This window comes from Bombina bombina, chromosome 1 (genome assembly GCF_027579735.1).
Source record: "Bombina bombina isolate aBomBom1 chromosome 1, aBomBom1.pri, whole genome shotgun sequence".
Lineage (NCBI taxonomy): Eukaryota > Metazoa > Chordata > Amphibia > Anura > Bombinatoridae > Bombina > Bombina bombina.
Window position 1 is genome coordinate 158745411 of NC_069499.1, and position 18558 is coordinate 158763968.

The window sequence follows — 18558 nt, forward strand, 5'->3', positions numbered from 1 at the left end:
CTAATTAGTATACACAAACCTTAAAAAGCAAATTCTCATACATTGTATACTCTGCAGCTGGCAAAACAGTAATTGGAAACACATTAAGGGAAAAAATTTTACAGTATACTGTCCCGTTAAGTAAAGTTTAGTCGTGTTATGTATGTTTTTGGATTTTTTAGACCTTTTATTCCCATTTGTTTAGCATGAAACCAGTTATGTTTTATTAAAAAGAGATTTTTATAAATATGCAAAATAACACCCACCTTACATTAGTTTTATTTATTTTGAATAATTGAATATTTATTATTATCATTATGTGATTTTACTTTTAACGTTAGTACATTTTCCATAAGTAGGCTGATCATATTGCCGCTTTAAAAAGGGACACATATGAAAAATACATATGTCAGGGTTCTTATAACAGAACATAATTCAAAGCATTTCTTTAAACAGCCCTGACATGTGTCCCTTTTTAAAGTGGCAATATGGTCAGCCTATCCATAAGTGAAAACTCTACATTTGTTTTTGTTCTCCATTTTTGTCATCTTAATTGTCTTGTGTATATTTTCATGTTTTCTTGTCACGCTCATCATTCATTGTGTATTGTTAATTAGACGCACCCATTCTACACCAGCTCTGTAGCAGTCATGGCTAAAGATAACCAGTTCATCAGTTGTTCTCATCACACTTCATCAAGGACAGCTGAAGCGGTAAGAACCATGAAATGTCCTGTGTTATTTTTTTATTTTTTTTATAAAACTGTTACTGTCTCTTGTTATTTTAGTATTTATAGTTATAGTATTTTTTTTTTTTGTTCATTTTTTTTAAACTAGCCTTAAGCAACTATAATCTTGTTATCTTGGCCAAATCAATTAAACCCACAAGATGAAGATGGACAGAACCAGACACCTTCTTAAGGATACTAAACCCAATTTTTTTCTTTCATGATTCAGATAGAGCATGCAATTTTAAGCAACTTTCTAATTTACTCCTATTTTCAATTTTTCTTTGTTTTCTTGTTATCTTTATTTAAAAAGGAGGAATTTAAAGCTAAGGTAACCATTTTAGGTTCAGCACCATGGATAGTGCTTGCTTATTGGTGGCTACATTTAGCAAACCAATAAGCAAGCATAACCCAGGTACTGAACCAAAAATGGGCCGGCTCTTAAGCTTTACATTCCTGCTTTTTAAATAAAGATAGCAAGATAACGAAGAAAAAATGATAATAGGAGTAAATTAGAAGGTTGCTTAAAATTGCATGTTCTATCTGAATCATTAAAGGAAAAAAAATGGGTTTAGTGTCCCTTTAAGTAGGCCTTTTATTCTTTCTTATGTCCATTGTTCAGAGGTGACAGGAATACGGATTTATTGTCTTATTTGTTTTCTGGTAGAATGCTCAATGCTTGGCAAGTCATTTTCCTGCACCAAGGCAGATTGAGGTTCTTGTGTAAATTGTATTCTTTCCTATGACATGGAGAGTCCACAACGTCATTCCAATTACTAGTGGGATATTCTCTCCTGGCCAGCAGGAGGAGGCAAAAAGCACCCCAGCAGAGCTATTGTCACTTCACTTACCCATAACCCCCAGTCATTCTCTTTGCCTCTGTCAATGGAGGACGTTCAAAGGTGGTGTCTGAAGATATTTGATCCTTTTATGGGTATTTTTCCCTGCAAGCAAGGATTGGGGTTTAGCTGTGTCCATGTCAGTCTCTTTAGTAAGAGCAGTGGTGGCTTTTAGCATTTAGAAGGTGGTGAGGTTGGCTTTGCTTTGTTTCTAACATTGTTGCTACCCTAGTTATAGAAAGCCAGAGTTGGTTACTCTGTTCTTTATTTTTCTACAGGTCTCTGAGAGGAGTATGCGTCCTTGCACGCCTTGTAAGTTGTCTTCCTGCCCGAAAGCTGGATTTGCAGGTAAGTGCTTTTGTCTTCTGGGTCTTGGAGACTTGCACTTGGAAACATTATTTCTTCAATATTTATTTTGGGACATAATTAATCCTTTATGTAGGATTTATTTGGGGGGCAGTGTGCAGGCAGGCACAATGTATGTGAGGAGTATAAGGGTTTATGTCTTCAATTACTGTTTATGGGACGGTACCTCTGTGGCTGAAGGATATCTTATTTGTTAGCCTAACGTTCTCAGATGTTTGGCAATATGATTTTTATTTGGAGATTTCGGATGTTTGAGTCAACATTTACATCCCCAGTTTTCTTTTTAACTATGCTTTTAGCCTGTTGCGCAGTTTCTCTTTCTGACGGTCATGTGACAATGCGCACTTCCGCTTGAAATACTGAGCGGAGTGGCTTCATTCTTATGTAAGCTTTCTTCTGTGACGGCTCGTTTTATCGATCTGCAGGAGAGTTTTTTGCATTTGGACAATTACTAAAGTTTCATGTAGGGCACCTCTGGCTGACTGAGGTGTAGAGGCACATTCTTTGTTTTTCATTTTTTGAGTATACTTAGCGCTTTTGCACTCTGAGGAAATACATTCCTTCTTAAAGTGGCAGTAGTCATTTTCAAGTTATTTTTTATTCCTTTAGTTTTGGGTATTAATACAGCTATGGACACTGAACAGGAGTCTGTTTCTCTTGATAGATGTTTATTGTGTTTAGAGGCCCAAATTGTTTCACCTATGCAATTTTTTCCTCATATTTAGCTAGGACCCTAAAGTTTAAAGATAGATTACTGCCTTCTGAGCCTGTTGTCTCTCAGGATAATGCTGTTCAGAATATGCCATAGCTTTCTCCTCAAACGTCCCAAGCCTCAATGCCATCACATACAGTGCCCTGTGGTTCCTCTCAGCCTCCTGGAGGCGTGTATTTTCCGTTAGATATTGCTGCACAGATATCTTCTGCGTTGTCTGCGGCTTTATCTGCTTTTCCCATTGTGGGTAAGCGCAAGAGGAAAGCAAATAATTTTTCTACTAGTAAGGTGCCTGTTCCAACTTCTTCTGCGATGGTTGACCTCCCCCATAAGTCGGATGAGGAGGATACCTCGGTAGCTTCTGAGGGTGAGATCTCAGATTCTGACAGTGTAAATCATTTGACTTATTCTGAAGAAGTAAACTTCAGATTTCTCTTGTTAAGTGTATCCAGTCCACGGATCATCCATTACTTGTGGGATATTCTCCTTCCCAACAGGAAGTTGCAAGAGGATCACCCAAAGCAGAGCTGCTATATAGCTCCTCCCCTCACTGCCATATCCAGTCATTCTCTTGCAACTCTCAACAAAGATGGACGTAGTAAGAGGAGTGTGGTGTATTATAGTTAGTTTTTTAACTTCAATCAAAAGTTTGTTATTTTAAATGGTACCGGAGTGTACTGTTTCATCTCAGGCAGCATTAGAAGAAGAATCTGCCTGGGATTTCTATGATCTTAGCAGAAGTAACTAAGATCCACTGCCGTTCTCACATTCTGAGGAGTGAGGTAACTTCAGAGGGGGAATGGCGTGCAGGTTTTCCTGCAATAAGGTATGTGCAGTTAACATATTTCTAGGGATGGAATTTGCTAGAAAATTGCTGCTGATACCGGATTAATGTAAGTTAAGCCTTAAATGCAGTGATAGTGACTGGTATCAGGCTTATTAACAGAGATACATACTCTTATAAAAGTGTAATATAAAACGTTTGCTGGCATGTTAATCGTTTTTATATATGTTTGGTGACAAAACTTATTGGGGCCTAGTTTTTTTCCACATGGCTGGCTTGATTTTTGCCTAGAAACAGTTTCCTGAGGCTTTCCACTGTTGTAATATGAGTGGGAGGGGCCTATTTTAGCGCTTTTCTGCGCAGCTAGAATTACAGACTGAGACACTCAGCTTCCTTCTGCATGATACAGGACATCTCTGAAGGGCTCAAAAGGCTTCAAAAGTCGTGTTTGAGGAGGGTAACAACCACAGTAGACTGTGGCAGTTGTTGTGACTGTGTTTTAAAAACGTTTTTGTCATTTATTATTCCGTTTTTGGTATTAAGGGGTTAATCATCCATTTGCAAGTGGGTGCAATGCTCTGCTGACTTGTTACATACACTGTAAAAATTTCGTTAGTGTAACTGCCTTTTTTCACTGTTATTTCAAATTTTTTCAAAATTTGTTTCTCTTAAAGGCACAGTAACGTTTTTATATTGCTTGTTAACTTGCTTTAAAGTGTTTTCCAAGCTTGCTAGTCTCATTGCTAGTCTGTACAAACATGTCTGAAACAGAGGATACTTGTTCATTATGTTTAAAAGCCATGGTGGAGCCCCATAGGAGAATGTGTACTAAATGTATTGATTTCACCTTAAACAGTAAAGATCAGTCTTTATCTATAAAAGAATTGTCACCAGAGGGGTCTGTCGAGGGGGAAGTTATGCCGACTAACTCTCCCCACGTGTCGGACCCTTCGCCTCCCGCTCAAGGGACGCTCACTAATATGGCGCCAAGTACATCAGGGACGCCCATAGCGATTACTTTGCAGGATATGGCCGCAATCATGAATAATACCCTGTCAGAGGTATTATCCAGATTGCCTGAATTGAGAGGCAAGCGCGATAGCTCTGGGGTTAGACTAGATACAGAGCGCATAGATGCTGTGCTACTGCGTCACAATATGCAGAACCTGAGGACAGAGAGCTTCAGTCTGTGGGTGACGTCTCTGAATCAGGGAGACCTGATTCAGAGATTTCTAATTTTAAATTTATGCTTGAGAACCTCTGTGTATTGCTTAGGGAGGTATTAGCTGCTCTGAATGACTGTGACACAATTGCAGTGCCAGAGAAATTGTGTAGGCTGGATAAATACTATGCAGTGCCGGTGAGTACTGATGCTTTTCCAATACCTAAAAGGCTTACAGAAATTATTAGTAAGCAGTGGGATAGGCCCGGTGTGCCCTTTTCCCCACCTCCTATATTTAGAAAAATGTTTCCAATAGATGCCACTACACGGGACTTATGGCAGACGGTCCCTAAGGTGGAGGGAGCAGTTTCTACTTTAGCAAAGCGTACCACTATCCCGGTTGAGGACAGTTGTGCTTTTTCAGATCCAATGGATAAAAAATTAGAGGGTTAACTTAAGAAAATGTTCATTCAACAAGGTTTTATTTTACAGCCCCTTGCATGCATTGCGCCTGTCACGGCTGCGGCGGCATTCTGGTTTGAGGCCCTGGAAGAGGACATCCATACAGCTCCATTGACTGAAATTGTTGACAAGCTAACTCATTTGTTTCTGATGCCATTGTTCATTTGACTAAACTAACGGCTAAGAATTCCGGATTCGCCATCCAGGCGCGTAGGGCGCTATGGCTCAAATCCTGGTCAGCTGATGTGACTTCAAAGTCTAAATTACTCAACATTCCTTTCAAGGGGCAGGGGTTTTATTCAAATCTGTTTGTGGTTCCCAAAAAAGAGGGAACCTTCAGACCAATTTTGGATTTAAAGATCCTAAACAAATTCCTCAGAGTTCCGTCGTTCAAGATGGAAACTATTCGAACCATTTTACCCATGATCCAAGAGGGTCAGTACATGACCACAGTGGACATAAAGGATGCCTACCTCCACATTCCGATACACAAGAATCATCAGTTCCTGAGGTTTGCCTTTCTAGACAGGCATTACCAATTTGTAGCTCTTCCATTCGGGTTGGCTACGGCCCCAAGAATTTTTACAAAGGTTCTGGGCTCACTTCTGGCGGTCCTAAGACCGCGAGGCATAGCGGTGGCTCCTTACCTGGACGACATCCTGATACAGGCGTCAAGCTTTCAAATTGCCAAATATCATACAGAGATAGTTCTGGCATTCCTGAGGTCGCATGGGTGGAAAGTGAACGAAGAAAAGAGTTCTCTATCTCCTCTTACAAGGGTTTCCTTCCTAGGGACTTTAATAGATTCTGTAGAAATGAAAATTTACCTGACTGAGTCCAGGTTATCAAAACTTCTAAATGCTTGCCGTGTTCTTCACTCCATTCCGCGCCCCACGGTGGCTCAGTGCATGGAAGTAATCGGCTTAATCGTAGCGGCAATGGACATAGTGCCATTTGCGCGCCTGCATCTCAGACCGCTGCAATTATGCATGCTCAGTCAGTAGAATGGGGATTACACAGATTTGTCCCCTCTACTAAATCTGGATCAGAAAACCAGAGATTCTCTTCTCTGGTGGTTATCTCAGGTCAATCTGTCCAAGGTTTGACCTTTCGCAGACCAGATTGGACAATTGTAACAACAGATGCCAGCCTTCTAGGTTGGGGTGCAGTCTGGAACTCCCTGAAGGCTCAGGGTTCATGGACTCAGGAGGAGAAACTCCTCCCAATAAATATTATGGAGTTAAGAGCAATATCCAAGAGGGCTTGGCCTCAGTTAGCAACACTGAGGTTCATCAGATTTCAGTCGGACAACATCACGACTGTGGCTTACATCAACCATCAAGGGGGAACCAGGAGTTCCCTAGCGATGTCAGAAGTCTCCAAGATAATTCGCTGGGCAGAGACTCACTCTTGCCACCTGTCAGCGATCCATATCCCAGGTGTAGAGAACTGGGAGGCAGATTTTCTAAGTCGTCAGACTTTTCATCCGGGGGAGTGGGAACTCCATCCGGAGGTGTTTGCTCAATTGGTTCTCCGTTGGGGCAAACCAGAATTGGATCTCATAGCGTCTCGCCAGAACGCCAAGCTTCCTTGTTACGGATCCAGGTCCAGGGACCCAGAAGCGGCACTGATCGATGCTCTAGCAGCGCCTTGGTTCTTCAACCTGGCTTATGTGTTTCCACCGTTTCCTCTGCTCCCTCGTCTGATTGCCAAAATCAAACAGGAGAGAGCATCAGTGATATTGATAGCGCCTGCGTGGCCACGCAGGACCTGTTATGCAGACCTAGTGGACATGTCATCCTATCCACCATGGACTCTGCCTCTGAGACAAGACCTTCTAATACAAGGTCCTTTCAATCATCCGAATCTGCTTTCTCTGAGACTGACTGCATGGAGATTGAACGCTTGATCCTATTAAAGCGTGGCTTCTCCGAGTCAGTAATTGATACCTTAATACAGGCACGAAAGCCTGTCACCAGGAACATTTACCACAAGATATGGCGTAAATATCTTCATTGGTGTGAATCCAAGAATTACTCATGGAGCAGGGTTAGGATTCCTAGGATATTGTCCTTCCTCCAAGAGGGTTTGGACAAAGGATTATCAGCTAGTTCTTTAAAGGGACAGATTCTGCTCTGTCTATTCTTTTACACAAGCGTCTGGCAAAAGTTCCAGACGTTCAGGCATTTTGTCAGGCTTTAGTTAGAATTAAGCCTGTGTTTAAACCTGTTGCTCCTCCATGGAGCTTAAACTTGGTTCTTAAAGTTCTTCAAGGGGTCCCGTTTGAACCCCTTCATTCTATTGATATCAAACTTCTATCATGGAAAGTTCTTTTTCTGATGGCTATTTCCTCAGCTCGAAGAGTCTCGGAGTTATCTGCCTTACATTGTGATTCTCCTTATCTGATCTTTCATTCAGATAAAGTAGTTCTGCGTACAAAACCTAGGTTTTTACCTAAGGTGGTTTCTAACAAGAATATCAATCAAGAGATTGATGTTCCATCATTATGTCCTAATCCTTCTTCAAAGAAGGAACGTCTTTTGCATAACCTAGACGTAGTCCGTGCCTTGAAGTTTTACTTACAGGCTACTAAAGATTTTCGTCAAACATCTAACCTGTTTGTTGTTTACTCTGGACAGAGGAGAGTTCAAAAGGCCTCGGCAACCTCTTTCTTTTTGGCTTCGGAGTATAATCCGTTTAGCCTATGAAACTGCTGGACAGCAGCCTCCTGAAAGGATTACAGCTCACTCTACTAGAGCTGTGGCTTCCACCTGGGCCTTTAAAAATGAGGCCTCTGTTGAACAGATTTGCAACGCTGCGACTTGGTCTTCGCTTCATACTTTTTCCAAATTTTACAAATTTGATACTTTTGCTTCTTTGGAGGCTGTTTTTGGGAGAAAGGTTCTACAGGCAGTGGTTCCTTCCGTTTAAGTTCCTGCCTTGTCCCTCCCATCATCCGTGTACTTTAACTTTGGTATTGGTATCCCACAAGTAATGGATGATCCGTGGACTGGATACACCTAACAAGAGAAAACATAATTTATGCTTACCTGATAAATTTATTTCTCTTGTAGTGTATCTAGTCCACGGCCCGCCCTGTCTTTTTCAGGCAGGTCTAAATTTTAATTAAACTACAGTCACCACTGCACCCTATGGTTTTTCCTTTCTCGGCTTGTTTCGGTCGAATGACTGGATATGGCAGTGAGGGGAGGAGCTATATAGCAGCTCTGCTTTGGGTGATCCTCTTGCAACTTCCTGTTGGGAAGGAGAATATCCCACAAGTAATGGATGATCTGTGGATTGGATACACTACAAGAGAAATAAATTTATCAGGTAAGCATAAATTATGTTTTTTAGCTTGAACACCTTTGTTTACTTCTAAAGGAGGTGTTGGCTACTTTGGACAACTCCAACTCTTCTGTCGCTGTCAACTCTAACAAATCTAGTAAGCTTAATAAATACTATGATGTTCCTTCCTCTGTGGAAGTTTTTCTTGTTCCAGACCATGTTTCGGAGATCCTATCACAGGAATGGGATAAACCAGGGATTACCTTTTCCCCTTCTCCCGTTTCTAAAAAAATGTTTCCTGTCGCTGACTCCATTCAGGGCTCATGGCGCACTGTGCCTAAGGTGGAAGGAGCTATTTCTACTCTGGCCAAGAGAACTTCGATTCCTATAGAGGATAGTTGTTCTTTTAAGGATCCCATAGATAAAAAGCTGGAGACTTACTTAAAGAAAATGTATATTCATCAGGGATTACAATGGTAACCTGCTGCTAGTATTGCTACGGTAGCAAGCGCAGCATCTTATTGGTGTGATGCTTTGTCTGAGCTGATTTTAGAGGAGACTTCTTTAGAGGAGATCCAAGATAGGATCAAGGCTCTCAAGCTGGCCAATTCCTTTATCTCTGATGCCAACATGCAAGTAATCAAACTGGGAGCCAAGATGTCTGGCTTCGTTGTTCTAGTTTGCAGGGCTCTGTGGCTAAAATCTTGGTCAGCTGATGTTACCTCCAAGTCCAAACTCTTGTCGTTACCTTACAAGGATATGACCCTTTTTGGTCCTGGTCTGGCGGAGATCATTTTTGAAATTACAGGTTGAAAAGGGTCTTTTCTACCTCAGGACAAGAAGAATAGACCTAAGGGGCGCCAAAATTCTTGTTCCTTTCTTAACTTCAAAGGACATCTTGGAGATCCAATCAGCCTTGGAATAAGGGGAAGCAGTCAAAGAAGCCTTCATCTGAGGCTAAATCAGCATGAAGGGTCTTCCCCAGGTCCAGTATTGGATCAAGTGGGGGGGCAGACTTTCCTTTTTTCGTCAAGCTTGGATACGCGATGTCCCAGATCCTTGGGCTGTTGACATAGTATCTCAGGGTTACAAAATAGAATTCAAGACTTGTCCTCACAGGGGCAGATTCATCCTCTCAAGATTATCTGCAGACCAGGTAAAAAGAGAGGCCTTCTTAAGCTGCGTTTAGGACCTTTTCTCCCTGGGAGTGATTGTTCCAGTTCCTGCAGGGGAACAGGGTCAAGGATTCTATTCAAATCTATTTGTGGTTCCCAAAACAGAGGGACATTTTTGACCCATTTTCGACCTAAAATGCCTCAACAAATTCCTTAGGGTTCCGTCCTTCAAGATGGAAACCATTTGTTCCATTCTTCCTTTGGTCCAAGAGGGTCAGTTCATAACGACCATAGACCTGAAGGATACGTATCTTCATGTTCCCATTCATAAGGATCATCACCAGTTTCTGAGATTCGCTTTTCTAGACAAACACTTTCAATTTGTTGCTCTTTCGTTTGGCCTTGCCACAGCTCCCAGAATATTTACAAAGGTTCTGGGGGCTCTTTTGGCAGTAGTCAGGTCCCAGGGAATTGCAGTTACGCCTTACATGACATCTTGGGTCAAGCATCATCTTTTCAACTAGCAAACTCTCATACAGAGAGCTTGTTGTCTTTTCTAAGTTCCCACGGATGGAAAGTGAATCTGGAGAAGAGATCCCTTGTTCCAGCTACAAGGGTGTGTTTCTTAGGGACCATCATAGATTCCCTATCCATGAAGATTTTTCTGACGGATGTCAGAAAATCCAAACTTCTCGCTTCATGTCTGTCTCTCCAGTCTACTGTTCGTCCATCAGTGGCTCAATGCATGGAGGTAGTTGGTCTGATAGTTGCCTCCATGGACATCATTCCTTTTGCTCGACTCCATCTGAGATCTCTGCAACTGTGCATGCTCAGTCAATGGAACGGAGTCCGTTCAGATCTATCACAGAGGATAGATCTGGATCCTCTAACAAGAGACTCTCTCTCATGGTGGATTTCTCAGGGCACTTGCTTCCAGAGACCTTCCTAGGTGATTGTGACGCCTTTTAGGCTGGGGAGCAGTCTGGGGGGCGTTAAAAGCTCAGGGCCTGTGGACTCGGGAGGAGTCCTCTCTTCCCATAAACATCTTAGAATTGAGAGCAATCTTCAGTGCCTTGATAGGTTGGCCTCAGTTGTCTTTAGCCCGAGTTTATCAGATTCCAGTCGGACAACATCTCCTCAAGTGGCTTACATCAACCGCCAGGGAGGAACTCGGAGTTCCCTTGTTATGAAAGAGGTGACTCGCATTATACAGTGGGCGGAAGCTCACGCTTGTCTCCTATCTGCCATCCACATTCCAGGACTGGACAACTGGGAGGCGGATTTTCTGAGCAGACAGACCTTTCATCCCAGGGAGTGGGCTCTCCATCCGGAGGTGTTCACCAGGAAAACCCTCAAGTGGGGGGTTCCAGAGTTGGATCTGATGGTGTCCCGTCAGAACGCAAAGCTTCCAAGGTACGGTTTAAGGTCAAGAGATCCTCAGGCCTCCCTGATAGATGCTCTGGCAGTTCCTTGGGATTTCGGTATAGCATACCTGTTTCCTCCTTTTGCTCTCCATCCAGGAGTCATTGCTCGTATCAAGCAGGAGAGAGCATCTGTAATTCTTATAGCTCCTGCATGGCCTCGCAGGATCTGGTTTGCTGATCTGGTAAGGATGTCATCCTTTCCACCGTGTAGGTTACCTCTGAGGAAGGACCTTCTAACTTAGGGTCCTTTCCTCCATTCAAATCTAGTTTCTCTGAAGCTGACTGTTTGGAGATTGAATGCTTAGTTTTGGCTAAGCGTGAGTTTTCTGGGTCGGTCATTGATACCATGCTTCAGGCTCGCAAGCCAGTTACTTGTAAGATTTACCATAAGGTATGGCACAGATTCCTATATTGGTGTGAATTGAAGGGTTTCTCTTGGAGTAGGGTCAGGATTCCGAGAATTTTGTCTTTTCTCCAGGAAGGTCTGGAGAAGGACTTGTCAGTCAGTTCTCTGAAGGGTCAGATTTTGGCACTGTCTATTCTTTTACACAAACGTCTGGCGGATGTGCCACATGTTCAATCCTTTTTTTCAGGCCCTGGTCAGATTCAGGCCTGTGTTTAAACCTGTTGCTCCTCCTTGGAGATTGAACCTTGTGCTTAAAGTTTTGCAACAGGCTCCGTTTGAGCCAATGCATTCTGTAGATATTAAGTTGTTATCTTGGAAGGTTTTGTTCTTTATTGCTATTTCCTCTGTTCGCAGAATTTCTGAACTCTCGGCTCTACTGTGTGATCCCCCTTACCTTATTTTTCATGCGGATAAGGCGGTCCTTCGTACTAAAAGGTGGTGTCGGATTGAAACATTATTTAGGAAATTGTTGTTCCTCCTTTTTGTCCTAATCCTTCTCATAATGAATGTCATTTACATAACTTGGATGTTGTGCGCGCTCTAAAATTTTACTTACAAGCTACTAAAGATTTTCGGCAATCTTCTGCCCTGTTTGTTGTTTTCTCTGGAAAGCATAAGGGTCAGAAGGCCACTTCTTCTACTCAGTCTCTTTGGCTGAGAAGTTTAATTTGTTGTCTTATGAGACTGCTGGATAGCAGCCTCCTGAGAGAATTACGGCTCATTCCACTAGGGCTGTTTTCTCTTTTTGGGCTTTCAAAAATGAAGCTTCTGTGGAACAGATTTGCAAGGCAGCAACATGGTCCTCTCTGCATACTTTTTCCAAATTCTTCAAATTTGATACTTTTGCCTCAGCTGAGTCCTCTTTTGGGAGAAAGGTTCTTCAAGTGGTGCTGACTTCTGTTTAGGTCCTCCTGCCTTTTTCTCCATCCCTGTTCATTCCGTGTCCTCTAGCTTGGGTATTGGTTCCCACGAGTAATTGGAATGACGTTGTGGACTCTCCATGTCATAGGAGGGAAAACAAAATTTATGCTTACCTGATAAATTTCTTTCTTTCCGGACATGGAGAGTCCACGACCCCACCCTTAATTAAAACAGTATTTTTTTGTTAAACCTCAGCCACCTCTACACCTTTGTTTTATCTTCTTTTTCCATTTTCCTTCGGCCGAGTGACTGAGAGTTATGGGTAAGGGAAGTGACACTTAACAGCTCTGCTGGGGTGCTCTTTGCTGGCCAGGAGATAATATCCCTCTAGTAATTGGAATCACGTTGTAGACTCTACATGTCCGGAAAGAAAGAAATTTATCAGGTAAGCATCAATTTTGTTATTTTCAGTAGGGCCGCCATAGTGCCAAGGGGTTCTGGGCCTCAGCCCTCTTTTCCAAGTACCCAGCTTTGGGTGCCATCTTGGTTGCATGTAAATGACGACATTTACGAGCATGCCCACTAAGAGCATTTCTCACAAGTTTAACTGTGATAGACCAAGAAGGACCACTGAATGTCCACTCGCAGTGGGTCAAATGAAAGCCCTTAAGATAACAAAAGCACTCAAAATACTGGTACCAGGGTGGATAGAAATCAATGATTTATTTATTTTTAAAAATCAGATTTTTTTTTAGGAAAGATCTAACTATTTTATATTTAAGATACATTATAATCTAAAGGTTATTCATACTAAATGACTGTAGCTTTAGATTAGTTTTTTTAATTATAATGAATGCTGTATATTCATGGTTGTAATGTTTAATTTTTTTGGTTAATTAATTACATTAATCCATTAACAATGTTATGCTCTCCCAGAGGTTTCTGTCAGATTATTGAGGCATTTTTTTCTACCTAGAACATATCACATATTATTGGTTTTGTAGTTCTCAAAACTGAGAATTTGTGGCTGCAAAATAACATGCCCCTTTTTCACAGCAAAAATACATAGACCTTAAAGAAACATAATTGTGAAAGTGTTTGGGTTTCAGATAGAGCACACAATTTTCAGATTTACTTCTATTATCAAACATGCTTCAATCTCTTGGTATCTTTTGTTGAAGTAGAATAATGCTCTACTGAGGCCTAGCTGAACACATTGGTTGAGACAGTGACCAGCAGTTAGCTCACAGTAGTACATTGCTTCTGAGCCCACCTATGTATGCTTTTTAACAATGCATAACAAGAGAACAATGCAAATTGGAGTAAATTGGGAATTGTTAAAAATGGCTTGTTCTCTGTGAATCATGAAAGTTTAATTTTGACTTTAATGCTGTTGCTCCCCTGCAAATCTATGTACACAGAATCAACCCATTCTAAATTTTTAAGAAGCTTAAAGGGACACTAAAGTCAAAATTAAACTTACATGATTCAGATAGAGCAGAAATTTTAAACAACTTTTCAATTGAGTTCAATTAACAAAATGTGCACAGTCTTTTTATATTTACACTTTTTGAGTCACCAGCTCCTACTGAACATGCGCAAGAATTCGCAGAATATATGTATATGCATTTGTGATTGGCTGATGGTTGTCACATGATACAGGAGGAGTGGAAATAGACATAACTGACATTTGTCAGACAAAAAATCTGCTACTCATTTGAAGTTCAGTCTAAGTGCTATTGCATTGTCTTTTTATCATGCATTTGTTGCATAGAAGATTGTTTGTAGTGGAATAGATTTGCACAAGGAGCTAGGTGTGAGGAAGGAGAGACCAGCATTAAAGTGAAATATTGTTCAAATAATTTTAGTTAAATAAACTATTTAAATTATTATTAACCCCTTCCTGCCGGGACTTCTTTGTCTACATCAGAACAAATAAGCAAAGGCTGAAATCATGCGATCGTTCATGCGATTCCATGATTTCAATGATTCAGGACAGCCATGACTTTCCATGACATCTTAACGGTGCTAAAGCCCAGCGTAGTTAGGACGGCATAGAACATCCTAAAGGGGTTAAAGGCCATAATACCCAAATGTTTAAACACTTGAAAGTGATGCAGTATAGCTGTAAAAAGCTGACTAGAAAATATCACCTGAACACCTGTAAAAAAGAAAGATATTTTACCTCAAAAGTTCCTCAGTAGCCGCATCCCATTGTAAAGGACTTCTAAGCAGCATATCAGTATGTCTGTCCCGGGACAGTCGAAGGGATGAGCCTTGTGCACTCTCATGTTATTTCCCTATTCAGTGTAAGGAAGTTTACAATGAAATCTCATGAGAGTTAAGTCAAATCTCATGAGATCACAGTAAAAGAGTTCATGACCTCAGCACTGCTGATGCTGATTGGCTGCTGTTCATTTCTTCATTTATTTTTTATTTATTTTTAACCTGCAGCTGGGCAGCAGCTGAGTATAACTTTTTACACAGAACTTACTCTGCTGAGCTGAGGAATTTGTGAGGTAAAATATCTTCCTTTTTACATAGAGATGCTCAGGTGATATTTTCCTGTCAGCTTTTTACAGTTATACTTCATCAATTTCAAGTGATTTAGCATATGAGTATTATGTCCCTTTAAGGTAATTGTTATTTTTCTTTAGCTAAATAAAACCATTTACATTGTTATTATTAATGATCTATACATGAATATATAATGACATGGTACCAAATCAGTAATGGTCTGATATAACTGGAAAACTTATCTGAAAAGTTATTATTCTAAAAATAACCATTATTTAAATTGATATAAATCGGTCTTACTGACTAGTGATTTAAATTGTTTTTTAAATCATAATTTTAATTTAAATCCACGGTGACTGGTACACAATGGGGTCCCTGTTTGAGTTTAGTCTATAATCACCTGGGACTAATGTCTCTCTTCCATTATGGCATTAAGGCATCCTGTAAGTTATTCCCTACACATATGCTGTAAACATATTACAAATCTGGTAAAATTTCTTTCAAACACTTTAAGGATAAGGTTTTTTTCTCATTCTGATATTGAGAGTTTGCACATATGGCCAAAGCCAAGTAGAAAGAGGCTTTCCTTTCTGATAGGTAAGTAGTTAGGTTCAGCGTTTGTATGATGATAGAGCTGTAAATCATATACAGGTAGCCCTCAGTTTACGCCGGGGATAGGTTCCAGAAGGAATGGTTGTAAATTGAAACCGTTGTAAATTGAAACCCAGTTTATAATGTAAGTCAATGGGAAGTGAGGGAGATAGGTTCCAGGCCCCTCTCAAAATTGTCATAAGTAACACCTAATACATTATTTTTAAAACTTTGAAATGAAGACTTTAAATGCTAAACAGGCATTATAAACCTAATAAAGTAATCACACAACACAGAATATATAATGAAACTAAGTAAAATGAACAAAAACATTTGCTAAACAGCATTATAAACCTAATAAAATAATCACACAACACAGACTTCACTTGCCTTTTTCTGCAAACAGTTCTTTCTATGCATTCCAATCTGGACTGATTTATAGACAGGAAGATCTTGTTCCTTTGAAATCTGCTCGATAGCTCAGGTCTGGTTAAACTGATTAATTTCAGCTTGCTTGGCTTTGCTGCAACACAAGCAGACAGCTCCAGCTACTGTCTATTTTAATAAATGCACTGCTTCTCAATGCTTTTCAATAGCAGTCACATGACTGGAAAAAAATGGTTGTTATTCTGAAACGGTGTAAATTGAACCGTTGTAAAACGAGTGCCACCTGTATTTTATTACAGCACTGAACCAACACAAAGATATACAGCTTCTGAATCTGATCTGAATCAAAAAGTGCAGAGTCTATGACAAAAATATGTCCTTTTTGTTCAAATACTGCTATCAGCAAGAAGTTATGTCTGCTTTACTTAAATAAGTGGTGCAGTCTTATATGAACTTCCGACACCAATTTATAAATTTATTTTATTCTATCTAATTAATTTGTTAGTCCCTTACAAATAGAAATGGGAGTATTTGGATAGTGGAGTTTTTATGACCTTTGACATTTCAGACCCTTATAACGTTAATTATATGACTTAAAGCTTATTAGAGAAAACCTCTCAACCTTTTGCTGCTAAGGAATGGTTTAAAGGAACATGAAACCCAAAGTTTTTCTTTCATGATTCTGATATCGAATACAATTTTAAACAACTTTCTAATTTACTTCTAATACCTAATTTGCTTTATTCTCTTGGTATCCTCTGTGGAAGAAGTAGCTATTCACTACTGGGAGCTAGTTGAAAACAAAGAACAAGAGTCATATATATGCAGCGACCAATCAGCAGCTCCTGAGTCTACCTAGGCATCCATTTCAACAAAGGATATCAAGAGAACAATTAGATAATACAAATCAATTGGAATGTTGTTTAAAATAACAAGATCTATCTGAATCACATAAGAAACAATTTGGGTTTTTATGACCCTTTAAGTTAAGTAACATATTACTGACAAATTCCCAGTGTCTCCAGCTTTGTGAGAGATTTATTGGAAATACATTTCTAAATTAGAAAAAAAAATGCTACAAATGTTTAAGATGTCTACTTCCTAATTTTTTTGCTCTTATGTTTGGCTTATCCCTCAAGTGAGTGCAGCAATAGATTATCAAAACATATGCTTATGCCTGTTAAGGATTAAGGAATTAAACTTCAAGAAAACTAATTTGCATCTGTCCTTATTTTTTTTCCCACTGAATCAGTCAGAGATCTGTTGAATTCTTCTAGCATGGTGACTGCAGTGAACGGAGGATTGCAGCTGAAATATAAACTTGCATACCATTTCTTTTGAAGTGGAAAGAACTATACCAGTTATCCTCCGTCTCTGAAACCTAAAAATTTAGAGAGGTCTCAGTTTCTTTCCTTATAAGAAAAGTCAAAGTAGACATTTTTCAGATATCAAAATCTCAAACTTAATCTAAGTCTATGAAAGATTTACCTTCCAAAGGCTTAAATATCACTCCAACTTCCTCTATCCCCCAGTTATTCTTTGCCTTTCATCACTATAAGAGGTGGCAGAGAAGTGGCAGAAGATTTGGATAGTCCTGTTATGGGTATGTTCCCTTCAAGAAAGGACTGGAGTTTTAGAGTCTGGAGATGCAGGGAAAGTTTTTCTGTGAACCCATCCAGACTGTCGCCTAAAAGCTCCTGAGCATTCAGTGTTGACGTGTTTCACTGCTTCCTGTTACACACTCAAATCCATGTCAGAAAAGTTGCTGCAAGACTGTCACACTTAAGAGGCTGTGCCTGTTCCACAGCATGGATCCTGGAGGTAAGACTGTTTTAAATATACACTCCCGTATGCAACCTAAGAAGGCAGCCCTCATTTCTGGTCTTGTAGAAATCTGCCCCTGGGCGGACGAGACTTGAATCCTATCTTGTATCCTTGAGATACAATCTCCAGGACCCAAGGATCCTGTACATCCTGGAACCAAGCGTTTGAAAAAAGAGACAGTCTACCCCCTACTCGATCCGATCCCGGATCGGGGGCCGCCCCTTCATGCCGATTTGTTCTCAGCTGGCTTATTAGTCTGTTTGTACTTATTCCAGGATTGAGCTGGCTTCCAAGTACTCTTGGCTACTCGGACTTGGATGAGGATTGCTGTCGTCGTGATTTGTCAGAACGAAAGGAATGAAAATTAGACATTTGCCGTCCCTTAGACCTATTATTCTTATCCTACGGTAGGAAGGTACCTTTCCCTCCGGTAACCGTAAAAATAATGGCATCCAGCCCTGGACCGAATAAAATCTTCCCCTTGAAAGGAAGAGAAAGGAGTCTGGATTTAGAAGTCATATCTGCAGACCAAGACTTCAACCAAAGAGCCCGGCGGGCTAGGATTGCAAAGCCAGAAGCTTTTGCATTTAGGCGAATAATCTGCATATTTGCGTCACAGATGAAGGAGTTAGCAATTTTTAGGGCCTTAATTCTCTACTGAATATCCTCGAAGGGAGTCTCCACCTCAATGAGATCTAACAGAGTGTCACACCAGTAGGTAGCTGCTCCAGCAACCACAGCTCCAGCTGCCGCCGGTTGAAATAAAGCCCTGTATGTTGAAACATCTTTCTCAGAAATGTCTCTATTTTCTTATCCATATGCTCTCTAAAAGAAGAACTATCCTCCAGAGTGATAGTAGTATGCTTAGTCAGCATAGAAATAGTGCCATCCACCTTAGTGATGGAGCCCCACAAATCCAATTGAGAGTCAGGGACCGGAATAATAAGTAGACGAGGGGGAAAAAGAAGATCCTATTCTTTCCCATTTGTAATTAATAATGTTTGCCATCCTAACTGGCACAGGAAAAGTCAAAGCGATCTTCTTAGAAAAGAATATCCTGGGTGTGGACAACTGGGAAGCGGACTTCCTCTGCAGGCGATCCTTTCACCCAGGG

General features: G+C 40.6%; 1 protein-coding gene across 1 annotated transcript in view; it reads left to right on the forward strand.

The window, feature by feature from the left end:
- The window catches only part of GPHN (gephyrin), a 1061400-nt gene that overhangs the window by 585185 nt on the left and 457657 nt on the right, over window positions 1-18558 (forward strand). The window contains 1 exon segment of the mRNA XM_053697683.1: window positions 597-692. Coding sequence (XP_053553658.1) covers window positions 597-692 — 96 coding nt within the window.